A 20640-nucleotide genomic window follows, 5' to 3' on the forward strand; every position below is an offset into this window, starting at 1 on the left:
AAAGGAAAGGAAAGGAAAGGAAAGGAAAGGAAAGGAAAGGAAAGGAAAGGAAAGGAAAGGAAAGGAAAGGAAAGGAAAGGAAAGGAAAGGAAAGGTTGCTTTGGAATAAAGGAGTTACATCAATCAGCAAGCTAAATACTTGCTAACACTGCTATCAGTATTAACTCCTGAAACTTTGGTGTTCCAATGGCCTCAGCCACAATATAAAGTCTCTTCTGTGGGTCACACAAAACTGTTCTTCCTATGTGCTGCTGTTGGGGGTTAGAAGGGTTTGGAGAAAAGGGGCTTTATGGAGCGGTACAAGGCTGAAAAGCCACCACAGATAACTGCAGGACACCCACGTGAGACCCAATGAARGAGCAGGATGCTGCTGCTCTCCACATTCACAGAATCACAGAATATTTAAGGTTGGAAGGGACCTCTAGAGATCATCTAGTCCAACCTTCCTGCTCAAGCAGGCACACCTACAGCATGTGGCACAGGGTGGCATCCAGGCGGGTTTTGAAGACCTCCAGAGAAGGAGACTCCACAACCTCCCTGGGCAGCCTGTTCCAGGGCTCTGTCACCCTCACAGTGAAGTTCTTCCTCACCTGGAGACAGAACTTCCTGTGTTTCAGCTTATGCCCATTTCCCCTTGTCCTGCTGCTGGCCAGCAACGAGAAGAGCTTGTCCCCTTCTTCGCTACATTCTCCCTTCCTGAACTTWGACACATTAATCATATCCCCTCTCAGCCTTCTCTTCTCCAGAGAAAACAGGCCCAGCTCACTCAGTTCCCCACAGGAGCAGGCAGCTCCAGGCAGAGCAGAGCACTAGACCATAAAAAAACAGAATTTACACTTAAGAGTACGTGCATGTGCCGGGATGTGTCAGCTCTCCCGCCTCGAGGCCCTTTGGGAAAGGGCATCGGAGGAGGGAGGTGAGAGGAGCCGYGTCCGGGGCACCGCAGGGCCCCGTCCCCGCGCCGGGCGCCTCTCGCCGTCGCTGCCAGATGGCCAAGGCTGGAGGAGAAGCGGCCGGTTCGCACATATGGAGGCCGTGCTGACGGAGGCAGGGAAGCGTCGGGGGCCTGGGCGATTTGGCCGGGCTTCCGCGCGTTGCCATAGCAACCGGAGGAGCTTGCCGGCAGCCAGGAGGACAGGGAAAAGGGGGAATTTTAGAAAGCACCGGAGGGGTTCGGAAGGGGTGAAGGGAGAYGCTGCAGCCTGGAGGTGAAGACGGGCACGTTGTGGGGGGTGAGCAGGACCACCACAGGAGAGGCGCGAGGGCACAGGGGACATCAAGTAGGTTGTAGCACTATGAAAACCATCCAYAGCGATTCGAGAGGACAACAGGGTGGAAGCACCGCTGTTTACGACTGAGGACCTGGACCTGCATCACTGGTGCAACCTGGGCACACTTGGGCTTATTATGTCTCCAGAGCATTCTGATAAACCCTTGGATCTCTCAGGTGATCAGCCAGGATAGGATGGTCCAAAGTGCCACGCAGACATCTCCAGGGGAAACTAGCCCCTCTGGCCTAGCAGCATGTGGAGGGAGATGGGATATTTTAATAGGAACCAGGAGAGCAAAGTCTCTGTGAGTCCAGGCTCCGGAATCATTGAAATYTTGAGGCTCATTTGTGGGTTTCTTAGCACAAGGACAGCAGTGACCGTTGTATAAATCATGAGAAGATCAGAGGGCCGATCTCCGCCTTCGCCAGGAAGGCACCAGATCGCGGTGCAGCAAGAGGCAAGCGCTGCTGCCTTTCAGGAGGAGGATTGGTGGAGGGTCCCAGGCCACAGCAGCCGTGCACAACGCGCGCTCAGCGCYGCTCACCCCAGGAGATGGCAGCAGCGGGTGCGGGTTGAACCACTGCGCAGGGAAACACATGAAATTTTCACTTGCCCTGGGACCACTCCTCTCCACGTGCTTTGAGCTTGTTACTAAACACACAACGGTTCTCAAATCCCACCCTCAGCCCCATGGGACTTTTATCATCACTACCCTTTGGTTTAAGCGGGGCTCTGAGACCAAGCTCAGGTAGGGCTACACTAGTCGCTCGTTTATGCTCCATCAGACAGGGAGTCTCCTGGGCTGATTGTTACCTGTGGCTGCCCAGATCTCACACTCTTCCTCATTCTCTAGTTCTTTTCTCAGTGCTATCTTCTATTTCCCCCTGCATAYAGAATATTTCTTGCTTCCATTCCCCACACCAATGCATTGAGGATCATCCCTTCCCACTGAATGTCAGTGCAGTTGCCAGCCTCAAAACACCCCTTCGATGCTGCAGCCCAGGAATTCCCAACTAATTGAATGCCTTTCATTGCAAACCAGTGCTTGGAAATAATCCAAGGTCAGGAGGTCTTCACAGGCAACAAAAGCTTGGGGTGAAAGGAAACAACAAGAGAGGAATCAGAAGCACATGTGAGCTTGAGGCGGGGAAAGAAAAGCCATGCGATACATYAGGTTTGAACACAGGAACACACAACGTCATGCACAGGGCTCTGCCATACTCAGCTTCAACAGGGACGTGGGTAAGGAGAGAGATGAGAGATTCTTCATSTGTTGGGCTCTCACCTTCTCTGGCCCATCTGTAATCATCTTTTTTTCCCCTTGCAAGCAGGGGGGATTCCTACTCTTGAATATCAGAATTTCGCGGGGGCTTCCTCCTGAGGGGCCTTTAAAACTCTCAGGAATTTGCTATTTGCCTCCAGTCCCAGTGATGGGGAACATTTCCTGACTGCYATGTAGACAATGAGGTTCTTGGTGCAGAAGTGACTCGCTTGGCAGAAGGGAACAACAAAAATGCAAGAGCTCTGATATTAAGAGAACTTCTTCYGTGGTGTTGATGGAGTGAATCCTAAATATATTACAAGCAGGATGAGAATTTCTCTAATCAACCAATAGTCTTCATGTAGCAGGGGACTGTGACCAAGACCAGCACGTTTTACAAAGCCATCCTTTCCAACAGAAACTCAGCTCAACTTTCCTTAAGAGGACCCTAAAATACCATGCAGAAGAAAGACCAACACACCTGACCACCAACACACCTGACCATCTAAGCCATTGAAGACAAATGCTGAAATTATGCACTGAGGAAAATTACTTGTCCAACTCATAAAAGTAAAGGAATAGCCTCCCAGGTTTGCTAGCATTAAGTTTCTCTTTGCAAGCACTGAAAGCAAATTCCTGATCAGCTTTTCATTGGAGATTCTTTTAGTTCAATTTACCAAAAAAAAACCAAAAAGAGTTCAAAGGAAGATATCCTATTGGACTAGGATATCTAATCTAATCTAATATCAGAAGCCCCCACACTACATGAAAAAAAAATCCCCTTTTTCAGAGAGAAAAGTTCAGATGTGCTGCGCTCCAGCTCCCCCAAACAGGCGGGATTCGGCTCGGGCCACGCGGGGCTCTGCCGGCCGCTTCCTTTTTGCCTTTTCACAATGTGCGATACAAGATTCAAACAGCCCCAGCAAGGGGCTTAGGCCGGCTGGGCACTCTTTAATTTTCAAGCACAATGAAGCAGACTAGGCATTTCAGTTGCTTTATGAAAGATGTCTTTTCTGAGCAGCTGAAGAGGCGGGGGTAGTAGGACATTTTTCTTTCCACCTAATCAGTGTGAAGTTCCCCTGTGCCACCTTTGATCTGTATTAAATTGCTCATGCCATCAACTGGAGAGATGAGGTTTAGAGTACATAATAGGAGCTAATTCAGAAAATTATTATCCTGATAATTTCTGCTAGAGCTCTAGGTAGAGCCCTGCAGGTCCCATCCCAACAGCCCTTTGCACAGACATCCCTTGCTTGGGACTCATCCAGGATCAGGATCCACTTACTCCAAGCAAGCACAAAGGCCTCTACAAAGAGCTGGGAAGCATAGGGGAGAAGGAGGGAACATTATCCCTGTTTAGGAAGCACTGAGAGATTAAGGGCCAGATCTATTGAGGTATTTGGGTGAAATTCCCTGAAAGTTACGTGTGTAGATTCCCTTCTAGGGAAGGAAAGGAACTGCACTCCAGAGTGTTGATTTCTCGGCATGGATATAAATGCAATCCAGATGGTAAGCTCAAAGGGAACCATCAGTGGAAGGAAATCCCAAAAGTCAAAAAGTAACAGAAATAGTCCCTGCGTATATTCAGAGAAGCGATGGTGGCMGCAAGTGGCAGTACGAGGGCCTGAATGAAGCCTTTAACAAAGTTCAGAGCAACTCAAAAAATGGGCTGCCGAAGATGGGCATAGGAGTGCAGACTTGCTGTGTTCTGTCGGCATCACGAAATTCATCCTCCAAGCCACTGGTTTCATCACCTCCACCAAGCAGAAATATCATTAATTTCCACAGGAGCACTGCAAAACCTTTGCCCTGCCAGATGATTTCAGGTGTTGCGCAAATACTTGAAAGTGGAGGAGGTAGGGGAAAGATACCTTGGGTTTCCACTTCTCCAGATCTCACCCACTTGAGCTTTCTTCTCGTTGTATGTACTGAGAATCAAACTCTCTCATTCTTCACCCTACAGATACCAATATTGATCTTATCAGCATCACACTACTTGGATGTTCAGATTATAATGAGGTAGTTATTTGCACTGCAGTAATGAACTGAACAGAGCAGTTGCATAGGAAATTACTTAATTTACAGCCCTTGGTGGCCAAGGTACCTCCTGCCACAAAGCTATGGTTGACTCAGCGAACTTACAACCATGGGAGCACAAGCAAAGCACCATCACGAGGATCCCTCTGCCGCAGACCTGCCCTTGCAAAAGCCACATGACACAACGCATCAGCTCTGCGCAATCCAAAAGAGCACACAAAAGGAAGATCATCTTTTTGCTGGACTTGCTACAAAAGCAGATCAAAYGCCTTCTACTCTATTTTCTTTCTGGAGCTGGAACGAAATATCAAAGGATAATTCAAAACACATTTGGACATGCTTGAGGTAAGAGAGTACAGGGCCATATCTCCTACAGGCCATAGAAACCTCTCCCTTATTAACTCCCTATTCTTTCTTACCTCCCCCACATCTGACAGCTCCTGGAGCAGATCCAGCTTCGTTGCACCAGCAGTACTGCCAGGATCCTTTCCACATGCTGAGCCGTTTCTGAAGGAAAAAGCATTTCCTGACATCTGCTCTGAATTCCCTGCTCCTCTCCTCCTCCCGCAAGTCATTTCATCTTAGCACTTCTCTCTCTCTCCCCTTCCATCAACACCTGTCCCTGGTTGACCAGGGCTCATCATTAAGAGCTAAGCATTTGCAGAAGAGTATTTATCACCCACACCTCTTCCTGCCCTATTCCCCCCACTGCTAGTTTTCTCAGCCTGCTGTTAACGCAGGATTTTGCTCTTGGTTCAATTTTGTAAAACGTGCAACCATCTGGCCTTAATCCAACAAATAATTTGAGTCTAAACTTGTTTTTGCATACCCAGGTTTCCCTGCTAGAGCCATAGGCACGCTAAATTAAAAGCACCTTTGTAGGACTGAACCCAGAATCAGGCTCATTACTATTTTCTCACTGCTTTTTTGAGTAGAGTGTGAGTGATTCCAAGGGTGAATTTTACCTGGTGCTGATTTTCTTCACGCTGCCTCTTACCTGTTTAAAAAGACATGGTCTTTTTAAAAAACACATTGTGCGAGAAAAATATTCAGGTGATAATAAGAAGTTTCTTCTGCCTCTGTCAAAATGATTTGCCAATGATCTTGCACATAAAAACACAGGGGAAGTTTTAAGGAACGGAGAGTCACTGTGATCTTGATACTTCCCCCTGCACTGYAGAATATTAAATAACCTGGATATTTCACCACAGTCCTCGAGGTTTTCGTTTTCAGCAGGACATGACAGACACCACTGCATATTCCAAGCATGTAGTAGATTTTATTAAGCATAACTTTGGTTCTAAGTACTCCACCCTCATTTTTGTAATACCTTTAGTTAAAAACAATTATACAAGAGCAAATACAAAAAATATTAAATTATGAAAACAAATCCATTAAGGCTCCCTTTTTATATTTATATATATTTATATATGTACACTCAAACAAGTGCAGATATTAACAAAAGGTTAAAGTCACAAAGAGTCTAAAAATTTACTACTATACTATCAAAAAGCAAGAGAAGTTTAAAAAAGTATTGCCTTATTAAGAGGCAAAAGTGGTAGAAGTGAGCCATTTTAAATCAGGAAGATTTCTCATTGAAGTATCTGCAGGATTGCTTCCAAATTCACAGAGCTGAAGAGCAGATCCATAGCTTGCTTTCGCTGGCAAGCAGCTTCCCACTTGAGCAGCCGCACAGGACACTTGCGGTGTGACCAGCTGGGCCCCCAGGTAAGGGTAGCACATTCCAGCCCAATCCTGATTTTAAAGACAAGCCTTTGCCTGTCTAACGAAGGTAATGCGAATTCCTAGATGCGGATCACAAAGGTGATGCGGATTCCTAGACTAAAAGATCAGCAGAAATGGTGCTCTAACAAACACAATGTCCTATTTGTACAGAGAACGCAATGGAAAACAGGTCTACTTCACACTGTATGTACAGGGGTGTCTTCTGGCTTCCTGTGCTTCAGAAGGAGAAGCTCTGCCCTGAATCACAAGGCAGCATGAAGAGAAAGCAGAAAGCAGAAAGCACTCGTCATCAACGGGCCCAATCCAACGCTCAGCGAGTCGAGGAGCAGTCCCCCGGCGTGGACTCCGCTGCTGTCCGGATGACACCCAACTTCATTCATGTCCCTGTGCATGCACACGAGGATGGCCACGACCATTGAGAGGAAACAACCAAGAAGCAATGGACTCATCAAGCCAAAAGAGGGTTTCTCTCCAGCTTCCAAAGATCACCATATTGGACAGAATGCAATTGCAGAGTGGAAACCAACAGGTACTAAGAAGTAGGCAGGGAATGGCTAAGAAAAAACATCAGTGGTGTGGAAATCCACTATACAGTGCTGCCTCAACAATCAACAATGTGAAACAAGCTCAATCAGTGCAAATATCTGAAAAATGTGCTGCCAGAAATTAAGATTCTCTCCTTCCAGAGGAAGGAACAGAGGGAAGGAAGAAATCTGCAGCAGTTAAGGTTTTYCTTTGTTGAGAAAATACATACGAAAATATATAGGTTTGGCCTTTGTCTTTCGTATGTCCACAGTCTGAACAGTCTGGTAAACCATCTTCACATTTAATCTTCTAGACATGACTCACACTGCAAATCTAAGTCAATGGCAATACACTTATCACAATTTAATTTACTCTTAATCTGATTGCATCCTCATGAGAAATGCTTGACAAATCTTGACAAATGGAAGGCTGTATCTAGGAGACATTGCTAATTGGGAGCATTGTGTCCCGAGTGCTAAGCTGAAATTTTATTTAAAATGTCCAATACCTTCCGGAAAGGCAAAAGAAACTAGAAACAAACAAACTGACCCTCCCTGACCACCTTCACAACACAAACACGCCACTGTTGACATTAATAAAAAGTGTTCTCAAGCAGTTATGTTCAATGCAATTACAAAGTAGAAATTATTTTGTTTCACATCCTAAGGCAAAGACTAAGAGCAGATCCTTAGCTGGTATGGATGAAAACAGCTTCAGTGGGAGCTAGAACAAGCCACTCGGAGAAGATGAGGATTTCTCCCCRACTTCTCAAGAGAAGATACCTGCACCTGCTCACACCAGTTAGGAATTCAATTCTTTATTCCTACATGTGTAATCTGTTCCTCCCTCCTCATCCCAGGTTTTCCTGGGTAACTAGTAGTCATAAACATGAAGGATCAGAACTGCCAACCCTACACAAGATGAGGAGTGTTTTACTGAAAGGCAAATCACAGAGGCAACTTGCAGGAAGGCAGAAGGTGCAGAATTGGACCCTAACACTTAATGATAAGGTGATACTCCCCTTCTCTCTTGAGGCATGAGGAAGGGGTGGGATAAAAATAATTTCAATGCCTCACTTTAGGAAAAAATCTCTTTCAGCAAATCCCCATGATCAGTTTGACCTGGTTTAAACACTGCTCTATTGCAAGTTCCTGTAAGAGCTAAGCAGGACACRGTGACAGAACTGGATCTCTCTTCAACGCCAGGAAAAAAATTTAAACACTACTAAGTGATGTGTTAACACTGTATTCAGATCAGCACATCCTTGGAGGAGAAAGGCCACAACACCGAAGTGGGATTTCAAAACAGAAAGATCATTTTGCATTAAGAAATCACAGAGCTAAGTTCACAGTTAGCACTGCCCAGGCCTGTGCACAATATTTGAAGARTTTAGACACAGAGAGAAATCAGCTTGTGAATTTTCTCCAGTGGGAGGATGGTCAGATTTCTGCTCTTTCATAGKCCAAATTCTACATCCTCAACAGGGATAATTAGGCTTTAAGGTTGCTTAGTTGTTCACTGATGCTGAATTTTAAGCATTTCTCATCTCCCCCACACCTATCTATCTTGTGATCAACGTAACTCATTTCTTCCCAGATTTGATTCAAACTTGAATTAAATTAGAATTATTGTGGGCTATACACAAGCTGCAGGGCACAGCAAAAAGGATTTTTATTTTTTTTTAAAGCAAAATATAATCTGGGTATCTCTATTAAACTAGGATTGCAAGAGATAAAGCAGTGCAACACTGAAGAAGTTTCTCTAGTATCCCTGGTTAAAATCTCCAAGTAAGCTCTTCAGACTGGTCCACGACACCGAACTGACAAAGAGACTCCTCATCCACTGGTCTCAGAATCACATTTGGCAAGTCAATCTGTTTATGTTACAGTCTTTTTAATCCATACGTCCCAGAAATCTTTTTWAAAAAATCTCTTTTTCAGCAAGCGTCACCTGGATGCTCTTATTCTCCCTCTTGAGGGAGGAATCTGAGACAACCTGCAGAAGCCTCTCAGCAGCCACCTCTGGAACACTGGACATCTAAGCAGGAGCTGGCTCTAGGACTCTGGTGCCTCTGTTGCCTCCTGGACCGTCCTCCTCAAGTTGCCTTTAACTTTGACAAATTCAGGTGCATTTTCCTGCTCTTCTTGCAGCTTCTGTTGCTCGAGCTCCAGCTTTAATGTAGAAAAAAAAAGYATATAAAACAGATCATCAAAATACAACATTAAAAAAAAAATTCATTTAAGACAGAGATATTTGACCTCAATAACTGGTTGTGCAAAATGTTTTAGATTATCTTTTCCATGATGGGGAGGAGACAAATTTGTACTTCCTTGGGAGTATCTGTTCTCATAAACTATTTATCTTTTCAAATCCTTGGCTCTAGCTCATTCCACCAGGCCTGAAAACACCTTTACCAGACGGACAAAATCTGGCTAGTCCATTAAGAGAATAAGGTACAGAATTTTTGAAGAAATCCTTAGACATTCTCAGTAAAAAAATAACAATGATTCCTTTCTCAGGCTATTAGAACAGGACAAGAAAAATCTGTCTCATAGGAGAACACATATGAACAGCTATAACTGAGCAAACTTGCTCATTTATTTGTGTGTACAGGTATACATTTAGCGATCTACCTTAAGCATGTTCTGATAAATACCTGCTTTGCTTATCACAGAGACCGATACAAACAAGAAACCTCCTCAGTCCCACTGCTTGTTTAGTCCTGGCAGTCCATTCACTGACATTTCCCTGCCCATGCAGCGACTCAGTTATCTGTGCAGTGGGATGCTACGTTCTGCAGGACAAGGCTGCACGGTGCCAGCGCAAACTTTGCTTAGARACTTTATACAGTAAGGATGGCTTAGCAATCCCTGGTGAAGGTAACTAAACAAAAAGGAAGAAACAAATCTTCAGAAAACTAAGAGCGAAAGCAATTCTGAAAGGAGTTTTCCTACAAACACACCAAGGTCTCCTGATTAATGGGGACTGTGCACTGCTCACCTATATTTACTGCTCACTTACTTCTCCTTCGTTTCTGGCTCAACAACAAGGGACATGCCTCGTTACAGTAAATCATGGCAATGGCCTTCYATGAGTCATATGGTCAATTAATGTCACTTCTGGGAAGCTTGCAAAGTCACAGCATTGCTTGCAATGAGCGAGCTTTACCTCTTCTAAGAGAGCTGTCTATTCTACTTATGTCCTTGGATGGATCAATATAAAGTTGGGCATCTTCCTACAATCTGAATGATTTGAAGTTGGCCTCATCTTTTTAAAAGCACAGAAGAAAACAAGAGCAGCATACCCTTGAAATTAAAATAGCTCTCTCTTCATCCCTCAAAATATTTCTACTCTTCATAAATACATAAAATAAAAAAGAATCCAAATAATGATTGAACTATAAATAACTTTTAATAGGATAACTATTTGGCTTAACTTATTTCTGTTAAAAGAAACAGCAGGTACTGTTTTATAGTATTCTTTTATTTAAATACAAATGCAATGTTTTTTGCAGAGTGACTTCCTTGATGAGACTTTCTCACCGCGGTTATTTTTCCTCATACACAACAAGGCTCTGAGATATTTTCCTCATACACGAAGAGGCTCTGAGACCTTTGGCTGGCCCTGCACAGCAGTAAGCTGCAATGGTTTGCAACTCTACATCACCTTTGCTTAGGGTCTGAAGAATTTTCTTTTCTTTTTTTTTTTTTTTATTTGAGAAAGCCTGCTAATAAATTCATACATTTTATAATGCTACAAAAATCTGTTTAAAGTTACCTGGCCTCTGACATAATGCAGGGCAAAGAATCAATTGATTTTTTTTATTCCTTAAGTATGTAGTTTTGATGCACAGGAGTCTGACACCCATTTTCAGGGGATCATCTCTTAACTTAAAGGCGATAAAGGGTAAAAAATTCACCAGTTTCAGTGGTCAACACTCCAAATGTTCCTGTGGTCCAGAGCAGGATTCAGCTGACCAAAGGCAGACATATGAAGTACCTATATAATCAGGAAGAAATGGTAATTTTTCAGTGTGACTTGACTCATCCTTAAAAGAGATATCTGCATTTGGTCAGGTGAATTGTGCCACAGAACAAGCTGTTGTTTCTCTCCTTTCTACAAAGGCAGCCTGAGAAGACCAGATGCAGATGTGCCAGGCTAGTGTTTTCTCCCATCTCACCTGCTCCAGTTTCTGCTGCCGTTTCAGTAGCTCTATTTCCAGGTCTGATTTCTTCTTCTGTGCTTCCTCTTCTTTTTGCTGTTTAATAACTTGATCTCGTTTTCTCTTCTCCATCACCTTTTGTAGCTCTGGTTTGTTCTGAGGTGCAAGACCCCTTCAAGTTTAAATGGGAGAAGGAGGAAGGAAATGGAAAAGACAGACATCACTTTTAATAAGCAAAATTGTGAGTAGGTTTTCTCAAATCAACTTATGCATCTTTAGGTACATTAATTAAAATGGAAAAAAATGCAGATATTTAGTGGTCTCTAAGCAAAATCCTATGTTGGAATTTAGGCCCCAGTATTTTGAAGGATATTTTCTTTCAGCATACATACTGGTATTTCTCCTGGCTAATTCAATATTTCATTCTCTGCTTCCTTCTGTTCGCTCCATTCCACAGAAACTAATTTAAAAAAACATCTGAAATGAAGATGTTGGCAGCGCTTAAAGCACAAAATTGGGAAAAACTGCATYCTTTACTGTCCGGTAATTTGGAGGAATTTGTAGGGAAGTTTGCATCGGCAGAACTTAAAAAAAATGGCCCCTGGTGACCAAAAAAAAGGGGTTTTCTCCCCCCTGCAAGATTTTAGCCAAAACATCAAATTATTCTTTGAAATCTGTTCCATGCAAACCATTTTCTGAGCCAACTAGTCTAAAATGAGAAAGTTTACTCTTTGAGAGGATGCATTACTATTTACACACATACACATGTTTTGGGGACTTTGGCTTTTTTCCCATATCTGTTATGCTATGAACTTCCCAGAGTTTGTTACGACAAGATTCAGAGATATCCCCACCGTGCAGATACCAGCGCCACTGAAGTCAGAGCAGACAATCTGAAACTTGCCTCTGTTCTGCCCCCTTCCCCATAAAGACGAGTACATGAAATTATTCAGCATTGTTTAACATCAGTCATTTAATTTCAACTTTAAGAAATTCAATAATATGAATTAACTTCCATGAAGCAGATTTTTATCCTGCTCTGCTTAAGATTTCTATGCTGGCCTAATTCCTCTATAATAGGACTATCTGACAGCATGTCCAATAATATATTAACAAGTCATTATATCATAACATCTATGAATGACTCCATATATTATTCAGTGCTCTATCTTTGTACATACACTGGCAGCAAGATTAAATATTTAGCATCAACAAATGCTGCTCTGTATTTTTCATAATACATCTCATTGAACGTAACAGAAGTCACAAGATTTTGCTAATCTTTTATGCTTCATGCTATTTTAATTACCATTTTAATGCATAAAAATTTAAGACACGCAGAGGAAAGCTGGAGTGACCCTTTTACCATTAACACTGGATGGAGCTGAGTCAATAGCAATTTCCATGCTAGTGAACAGTCAGCGACAGTCAGGAACCAGATGCCTGGTTTCTCTGGAAAGATTGCACATGTAACAAAGCAGGAGCATGAGAGTGATTTAGATGTGCTGTAGCAAGAGGGACAACTACTCTTTCCTCACCTGGGGAGGAATAACCCCAGGCACCAGTACAGATTAGGGGTCRACCTGCTGGAGAGCAGCTCCACAGAGAGGGACCTGGCAGTCCTGGTTGACACTAAGTTAACCATGAGTCAGCAGTGTGCCCTCGTGGCCAAGAAGGCCAATGGGATCCTGGCTGCATCAGGAGGAGTGTTGCCAGCAGGTCAAGGGAGGTGATTCTGCCCCTCTCGTCAGCTCTGGTGAGGCCGCACCTGGAGTACTGTGTGCAGTTCTGGGCACCCCAGTACAAGAGGGACGTGGAGCTTCTCGAGAGGGTCCAGTGGAGAGTGAAAAGGTGATTAAGGAACTGGAGCATCTCTCGTATGAGGAAAGACTAAGCGAGCTGGGCCTGTTTAGCCTGGAGGAGACTGGGAGGAGATCTGATCAACATGTCTAAGTAGCTGRGGGGAGAATGTAGGGAGRATGGGGCCAAACTCTTCTCAGTGGCGGCCCGTGATAGGACAAGCACAAGTTGAAACCCAGGCAGTTGCATCTGCATGTGAGGAAGAACTTCTTCAGTGTGAGGGTGCCAGAGCCCTGGCACAGGCTGCCCAGGGAGATTGTGGAGTCTCCTTCTCTGGGGATCTTCCAAACCCGCCTGGATGCCGCCCTGTGCCCCGTGCTCTGGTGTTCCTGCTGGAGCAGGGGGTTGGACTACACGATCTCTAGAGGCCCTTCCAACCTTAACCATTCTGTGATTCTGTGAACTAACCAGTTGCAGAAAATCAGAACAAGTACAACCTCTCTTTATAATCATATGGGTTTGGCAGTCAGATCTGTGACAGAAAAACTGCAACTTCAGTCCTCTTTTCACTCTTGTATTTAAAAAGGAAAGCCCCAGGCAGGCTTCTTCTGCTACCTCTGGGTGGCTGTTCTGGTTGAATAAAAGATCSTAAAATAAACTAAGCAAAGTGTGCTTTAACATCGGTCAGTTGACAGCATTAATGTCTCAAAGGAAAAGCAGTAATGCAGAGCTAAGGTGTAGTGATAATATGGAAAAMTACATTATTGTAGGTGATCATTGCCTAGAGCAACCATTACCTTCATCTTTGTCCAAAAGGACCACCACTTCTGAAAACAAATAACTCTTAAATTACAATAGAATGGACACTGCTTACAGGTACAGAGACTTACTGAATCACCACTAAAAACTGTAAGACCCAGAAACATTATTCAAATTTGCTTAGTTAAAGCACTTGTTGCCTACCCTGAGTCTTCCCACTGAAGTGTTAAGCAACGCTTTTAAGAGAGCACTAAAATTCTTTCATATAGATGGCAATTTGCAGAAAAAAAAAAGCAGAACACCAGCCTAACATTTATAGAAAAGCCTCTTATCAGAGCCAGTACTTTGTCATAAAGCACAAAGTCCTAACTGTTTCTAAAATATCAGTTTCTCTGYTAGTGAAACCTGTAAAAATATTTCATTTCTGTCCCAATAATTAAGGATCTAAAATTAACAGCTGCACCTAATCAACATCACAAAAAAAGAAAGAGTGTGTATTGAGGACACCACAGCCCTTTTATGTAATAGGATATTCTCCTAAAAGAAAAGAACTTTATACTATTTGAAAGTAGCTAATGCTTTTATAAACTCTGTAAGAGAAAAAGAAGAAAGAAAAAGTAGTAGATTTAATTTATTGCAGCCTCTGCAAGCTTTAGAATAAGATTCTAAGTCGGGAAACTTCAACTATTTTTCTTTCAATGCCTAGAAACTTCTTGGTGCTAGAAACTGACTTTGAAGTTTAATCCCATTAATGAAAAATAGGAAAAACACCTACATGCCATTTTTTTCCAGTTCAGTTGCTATTCTGTAAAACATTTCTACTTCACCAGTAGATGAATGCTGTATTGTGTGTGCAATGCATTCAGAATTAAGTACCTAAACCTGGCACTTCTGAGGATTTAGCTCTTACATGGAGAAAAGACCTTCTTCTGTCCTCAGAATAATGCAATGTCAAAGGTAAAAAAAGGAGAAACTTTCAGAATGTGACCCTTAATGCCAAATATACAAATCCAGCTATGCTGAAGAAACCAAAGCAATAGCTCCATCACCTCCTCCATCAAGGGCCTTGGTCTCAAAAGCAGCTGAATGGCTCTTGATGATAAATTTATTATCAAGTGCACTCAGTAATATTGTTTACTTTTCTCCCTTTTATTTTATGGATCCCCACACCTTTGCCTATGAAGAGTCCATACTGAGTGGCTCCAATGCAAAGAGCTCTGCTCTTTATTCTGTAGACCATTTGTGGAGAAGAGGATACTCAAGATGCATCTGTTACTTGCATCTCTAAGTACAACTTCACAGCAGTTAAATACGAGACAGACAATCAAGCAGAACGAAGAGAAGAGAGCAAAGGAAATCCAGGCCACTTCCTAAGGATGTCCACATTGTAATTCCCTAGTAGCAGCATCCAACCAAGTCGATGAAAGAAACTTGAAAACAATGAATTGTACCAGATGTCGTTAGGCAAGGAACTTACAAGATCCAAGGACTGTGTTAATTATAGATCTTGTAACCAATAAATAAATAATCTGAATAGCAAGTTCTAACAAATCCTTCCCAGGATGGGCAGGAAGACATCATATCTTAACTTACTGCTGTATGGATTGCCATGTACTCTTGATGCCAAGTTAACACAGGGTACTCTCCATGAAATCACTAAAACAATTCTGTTTAATTGATGAGTTTCAGAGGTTTGCTGGCTTTTTTATTTTCTGGCAGTTATTTTTTGTATCTGTTCAACTGCATGATTATTTCCTTTCTACATTTTCTAAACGGGTCTTCATTTGTTGAAGAGACTCAATAACCCTATTTCAGCTACCTGTGGGCCAAGTCCCTGCCTCTCTGAAGCTGATGCAATCAAGCCACAGATCTTTACATTTTCAAAACTGGCAAACAAAACAAGAGCTGTACATTCAGAAAGAAGGAAGCAGCATTTGCATAACACACACAGAAACATTTGTGCAGTAGCAGAGCCAACATCAAACTATGACACTGTGATAGTTTCATTCAGAAAGAATGATTGCATCTGAAATAGAATATATTCATCTGAAAGAAGAATTTCATCTGAAATAAAATACATGATTTCTTTCATTTTGAAGTGGTCCACTAAACTCAGTCTGCTGAGATTGGTARAAATCTTACAGATTTTAAGATTCTACCGGTAAAAACAAAGTTTTGTCAAGTAGTGGATAAAGTTAAGAGCCCAAGATAGTGCCCTGTGACTCATACAGAAACGTGATAGGAGAAAACYGAACTATTTTCTCTTAAAATCTACCTTTAATGCCTATTCATAAGAACTAAGTGAAAAGTCCCCTGCAGCAAGCTTTTATAGAGCTTCACTGCAAGATCCACAACTGAGCTTATGTTCAACCTCCTCAATAGATTCTTTGACTAGCAGAACAGCTGTGAAAGGCCTAAACTTAAGTCAGTGATGCAGACTTCAGCTTTCTTTCAACTATTACTCCAGTATTTTGCAGATCACACTAATTTATTTATGTTTAGAAAGCCTTCTAAAATATCCCACCTGCTGGTTGGTGCAGGGTCAACCACAGATAACGCAGCACATAAACACAACAGCAGACGACATGAGCAAAGCTTTTAAAACGATGGCCCAATATCAAAATGATAGCAAGGGTTGTTTGAAATCAAGCATTTGAATTCTGCAAAGAATTTATCAAGGAAAAGATGGGTAGAYGAACTTCACTGAAACTCAAACACAAATTTTAAGTTTAAGAATCTCAAAGCTGTCTTATCAACAAAACATGTCTGCAGCRTTTCAAATAAAATACCATCTTGCTGAACTTAGCAATCGAGGAGAAAAAAAGAGCTATTTTTAGACTTTTACCTTTTCTGGTTCATAAGCAGCTCTCTATGGAGATCTTGATGATTCCGGGAAGACTTCACAGGATTAATTAATTTCTGAGGTCTAATTAACTCAGGATTGTTATCATCTATGTAGTCTGGTTCAGCCATAGTCTTTCTTGGAATGGGATATGGATCTTTGGGTCTGGTGTCCTCACTCAAGGTGTCTGTAAAATAGGGAGGAAAATTAACAGGGCGGTTAARTACATATTGAAAGACCTTTTAAAGATGCATTAGGATGTTTAAAGGTGGTATAACTATATCACATTGATAACACCAATGTTTTTCTAATGGAATCTTATCTCCAATAAGTACAAGCTGTCAAGAACAAACATGAGTAGCATCTTTTTAATTTTACCACATTAGCACTTCCAGAAGTCTTCATCCTATTGACGTGGRTACAGATTCTCCCAAGCACAGCTAAACACATACTTTAGGTTAAGCCAAGCCCCACTGGTTTGAGTAACTCTAGTCAGACAAAGCAATTTTAGAGATACTGAGATCCAAATGACATTTTAAATAATTACTATTTTGAATAGTGATAGTGTGAATCAAAACCATACAGATTCTCATTTTATGCTATCAATCTCACACTAACTACAAGGAAAATACCTMATGTGGGTAAGCCCTGAAGCATACTGAAACACTAACAAGCAAGAGCTTCCAAGGGAAAATTGGCATATCTTCAATTTTGGGGGTGGCAAGTGGAATTTTGGAGCAGAGAGGTGGGGAAAAASTGCTGAGTGAGGTTGTTTCCTAAAGGTCACCATTTACCTACAGAAAAGATCCACAAAAATCCACTGATGTGCAAAGTCAATATAAAACCATCAGCATTTATATCATTTGAAGTTCTGATATTTTCCTATCCTGCAGTGATTTCCTACTCTGCRTATGTAGCATATCTTTATAACAAGCTACAACACTTCCAATGAACAGCTGACAAGTGTAGCTTTCAGATAATTTATATATGACCATTAATACCTCCTTCCATTGCGGAGCTTTAGTGGCACAGAATTCAGCACCTGAAACAAAACACCTTTCGAGCAATTCTGTCCCCATCCGCTGTCACCAAAGCCTGCACGCAGAAAGTGGCACGCTGCAATTACCGCGTTGATGACACAAACACTGGGCCTTTCAACGGACAAAAAAATCTCCCAGTATGTGGGTTTTTCCACAAAGATGAATCAATGTGACATGAAAGACAAACAAAAATACAGCCTTCCATTAGCCTGACAGAAGAGCTGAATGCTGCACACCTTATGGCGGGGAGCTATGAAAAGAAATGGAGAATCAATGGGATTTGCCACGTATTTTCCATTAAAAGTTGAACAGGCGTTTCAATTCCTATCCCAGCGTTTCCACTCTCTCCTATTTTCTTACTCAATATGCTGTAACACCTAAGTTTCAGGGTCCTTTTAATCACTAAATGATTTGATGTATGTTAGGAAGCTCGTTTGGTGCTCAGAAGGTCCAGTTTGAGGAGACATTAACACAGGACACCAGCATCGTCACTCCACTTGGGCTGCCATGCACAGTTATAGAAGCAATAGCAAAACAGGGGACTAAACTTCCCTGGATGCAGGAAAAGCACTCTGAATTTGAATGTGTTTAAYGGATGTGGCCTAGACCTTCCAGCTTCTTCAACTGAATAGATATCATGAGTTGTATTTCAYAGGTGCTCTGCGTCTATGGAATGAAGGTTTTATGGGAGTAAATGCTACAAAAAAAGTGTCCCCTAGTGCGAGCCACCCCCGGAGGGGCCGGCACGTTAGTTTTCCCAAGGCAGATAAACACAGAGGCTCTGAACTCTGCGGGATGCTGCTTCTGATGGGATCCTCTGAAASCAAGTCAAAATTCACTATCAGTGGTGACAGCAGTTCAGGACTGGGCAGGAATACAGCAGTATGACATAAATCACATACTGACTTTGATTGTGCAATAAAAATACTACTAATGTTACCCCTTCGGAGCTCTTATTATGTCAGTCAAGCAAACAACTACAGCCAAATCCACCATATAAAGAGGAAAAYGAGAAAAACAAAACCTGCAGTTCTGGGCTCCCCAGTATAAGACGGATGTGGAGCTTCTAGAGAGGGTCCAGCAAAGAGCAACTAAGATGATTAAGGGAATGGAACATCTCCTGTACGAGGAGAGACTGAGTGAACTGGGCCTGTTTTCTCTGGAGAAGAGAAGGCTGAGAGGGGATCCGATTAACATGTACAAGTTCAGGAAGGGAGAATGCAAGGAAGAAGGGGACAGGCTCTTCTCATTGGTGGCCAGAGATAGGACAAGGGGAAATGGCCATAAGCTGAAACACAGAAAGTTCTATCTCCAGGTGARGAGGAACTTCTTCMCTGTGAGGGTGACAGAGCAGTGGARCAGGCTGCCCAGGGAGGTTGTGGAGTCTCCTTCCCTGGAGGTCTTCCAAACCCGCCTGGATGCTGCCCTGTGCCACATGCTCTAGGTGTGCCTGCTTGAGCAGGAAGGTTGGACTAGATGATCTCTAGAGGTCCCTTCCATCCTTGAATATTCTGTGATTCTGTAAAGTTGGCAGGGACTTGGGAGGTTTCTAGCCCAACTTTCTGCTCAAAGGAGGGGCAATTCTGAGGTTAGACCAAGTTCCTCAGGGCTTTACCTGTTCAGGGTTTCTGCTAGGAGACTGCACTAACCACCTGAGCAACTTGTTCCACTGCTCTTCAAGGTGAAATAGTTTTTCCCATGCTCTGTAGGAACCTCTCCTTTTCCTGCMTGGCTCCCTGGTTATGATGAGCTCCTCATGGGAATGGGAATGGTCTGTTGGGCCTCCTGGGAAGCCATCTCTTCTCCCGGCTGGATGAGCTTTTGTGGTCCTCCACTGAAGCCATCTCTCAAATCCTTTACTGTTTAACCACATGTCATATATAAAATAAGGACAGGGTGCACGCATAACATTCGCTTTCCATATTGCTCCATCAGTTCCAGATTATTGATTATGGCTGCAAGTCTTTTAGAAGACATTTATGATCTACGATTCTCCACTGAAGTAAATCAGAAAACAACCCCTGACTCTTTACAACAAATCTATTTGCTTAGGCAAGAGGAAAAACACTGAAATGCCTACAAGTAATCCGTCACAAACAACATATTATTATTAGTGATTCTTTTAAAAAGAATACAAGCCCCCRAAAAGCCATTTGATTCAATCATTTCTCAAAGCTTGGTGTCATTTTTTTTTCAGTATGCAAATTTATCTCTGGCAAACACTTAAAATGAAGTCTTCTTTCAACTGTCCCATTTCTATTTTTCAAAACACACACTCAGATCTTTGAGGTCAGGAATCATGGTTTCCTAATGTAACATGAACTATTACTAGCAGCAAACTTGAGTGAATAAAAATCCCTGGGGAACTGAAGAGCATTTCCACATGTGATTAAGCTGCAAGTGATTTTAACTAGGAATTCCAAAACTGAAGCCAAAGAAATAGGTCTCTACCCAGCTGCTCCTTGGAGCTTCTGCCCACCTCAGGCGTGCTGGAGGTCACGGATGCAGCTCTGCTGAACCTCTGCACAACCCTACACACGGACAGCACCGTGCACAAGAGCGGCAGCGTCCTCACACTCACCTCAAAACTCTGCACCGAGACACGGCTGACTTTCAGAAAAAGGGAAACGGAGGCATGGGCAAGAAGGAAGGGTTTAACCACAGCAACAGCAGGCAGGAGCCGAGACGGAAATATGACCCCATGGTTTCTGCCATTCAGACTGCGCTCACCAGCAAATCAGTCAAATTAGATGGCAGAACCCCTTGAAGACCTGCAACAAAGCTCAAGCAATATTCAAATAATAAAAATGTTAGTATTATAATTCTGTGAGTCCCTAGGGYTCATCGCTACAAAAGGCACAGCCCACAAAGCTGCTTTCAAATCACCCCTAAATATCACAGAGAGACATCAAGTGCTTCCCCACTGCTATTAGTTTCACTGTAAAGGTCTCTTCAGGCCAGCAATTCTGCTTCGCTGGATCTAGGTGAAGTATTTAATTCTGTGCACCTTAAATGATCATTTAACAGCAATATGGTGCTTAATATCATCCGAGAGCCTCCTTTAGATTCCTCAGTGCCTTTTCTGTATTAGCTGCTGCTGCTGCACAAGCAACACTGATGTACTGCTCTAGTGTGTATCTTGTCCTGCATGAACAACTTTGTCCCATAATCTCTGTCCATGAGTCCTTATGTACACA

The 20640-nt window shown here is 42.7% G+C and overlaps 1 protein-coding gene across 4 annotated transcripts in view; it reads right to left on the reverse strand.

Annotated features, from left to right (window-relative positions):
* Positions 1-6311: 6311 nt before the first annotated feature.
* FAM107B (family with sequence similarity 107 member B) overlaps positions 6312-20640 on the reverse strand; it is a 53251-nt gene continuing 38922 nt past the window's right edge. For all 4 annotated transcript variants that reach the window (XM_026033309.1, XM_026033308.1, XM_026033307.1 and 1 more), the window contains exons 2-4: positions 16407-16590; positions 11021-11174; positions 6312-9011 (exon numbers count right to left, since the gene is read on the reverse strand). In XM_026033309.1, coding sequence (XP_025889094.1) covers positions 8895-9011; positions 11021-11174; positions 16407-16534 — 399 coding nt within the window. In that variant the 5' untranslated portion in view covers positions 16535-16590 and the 3' untranslated portion in view covers positions 6312-8894. The remainder of the gene's footprint in view (positions 9012-11020; positions 11175-16406; positions 16591-20640) is intronic.

Source organism: Nothoprocta perdicaria, unplaced genomic scaffold, assembly GCF_003342845.1.
Source record: "Nothoprocta perdicaria isolate Ctin4 unplaced genomic scaffold, notPer1 scaffold_127, whole genome shotgun sequence".
NCBI lineage: Eukaryota > Metazoa > Chordata > Aves > Tinamiformes > Tinamidae > Nothoprocta > Nothoprocta perdicaria.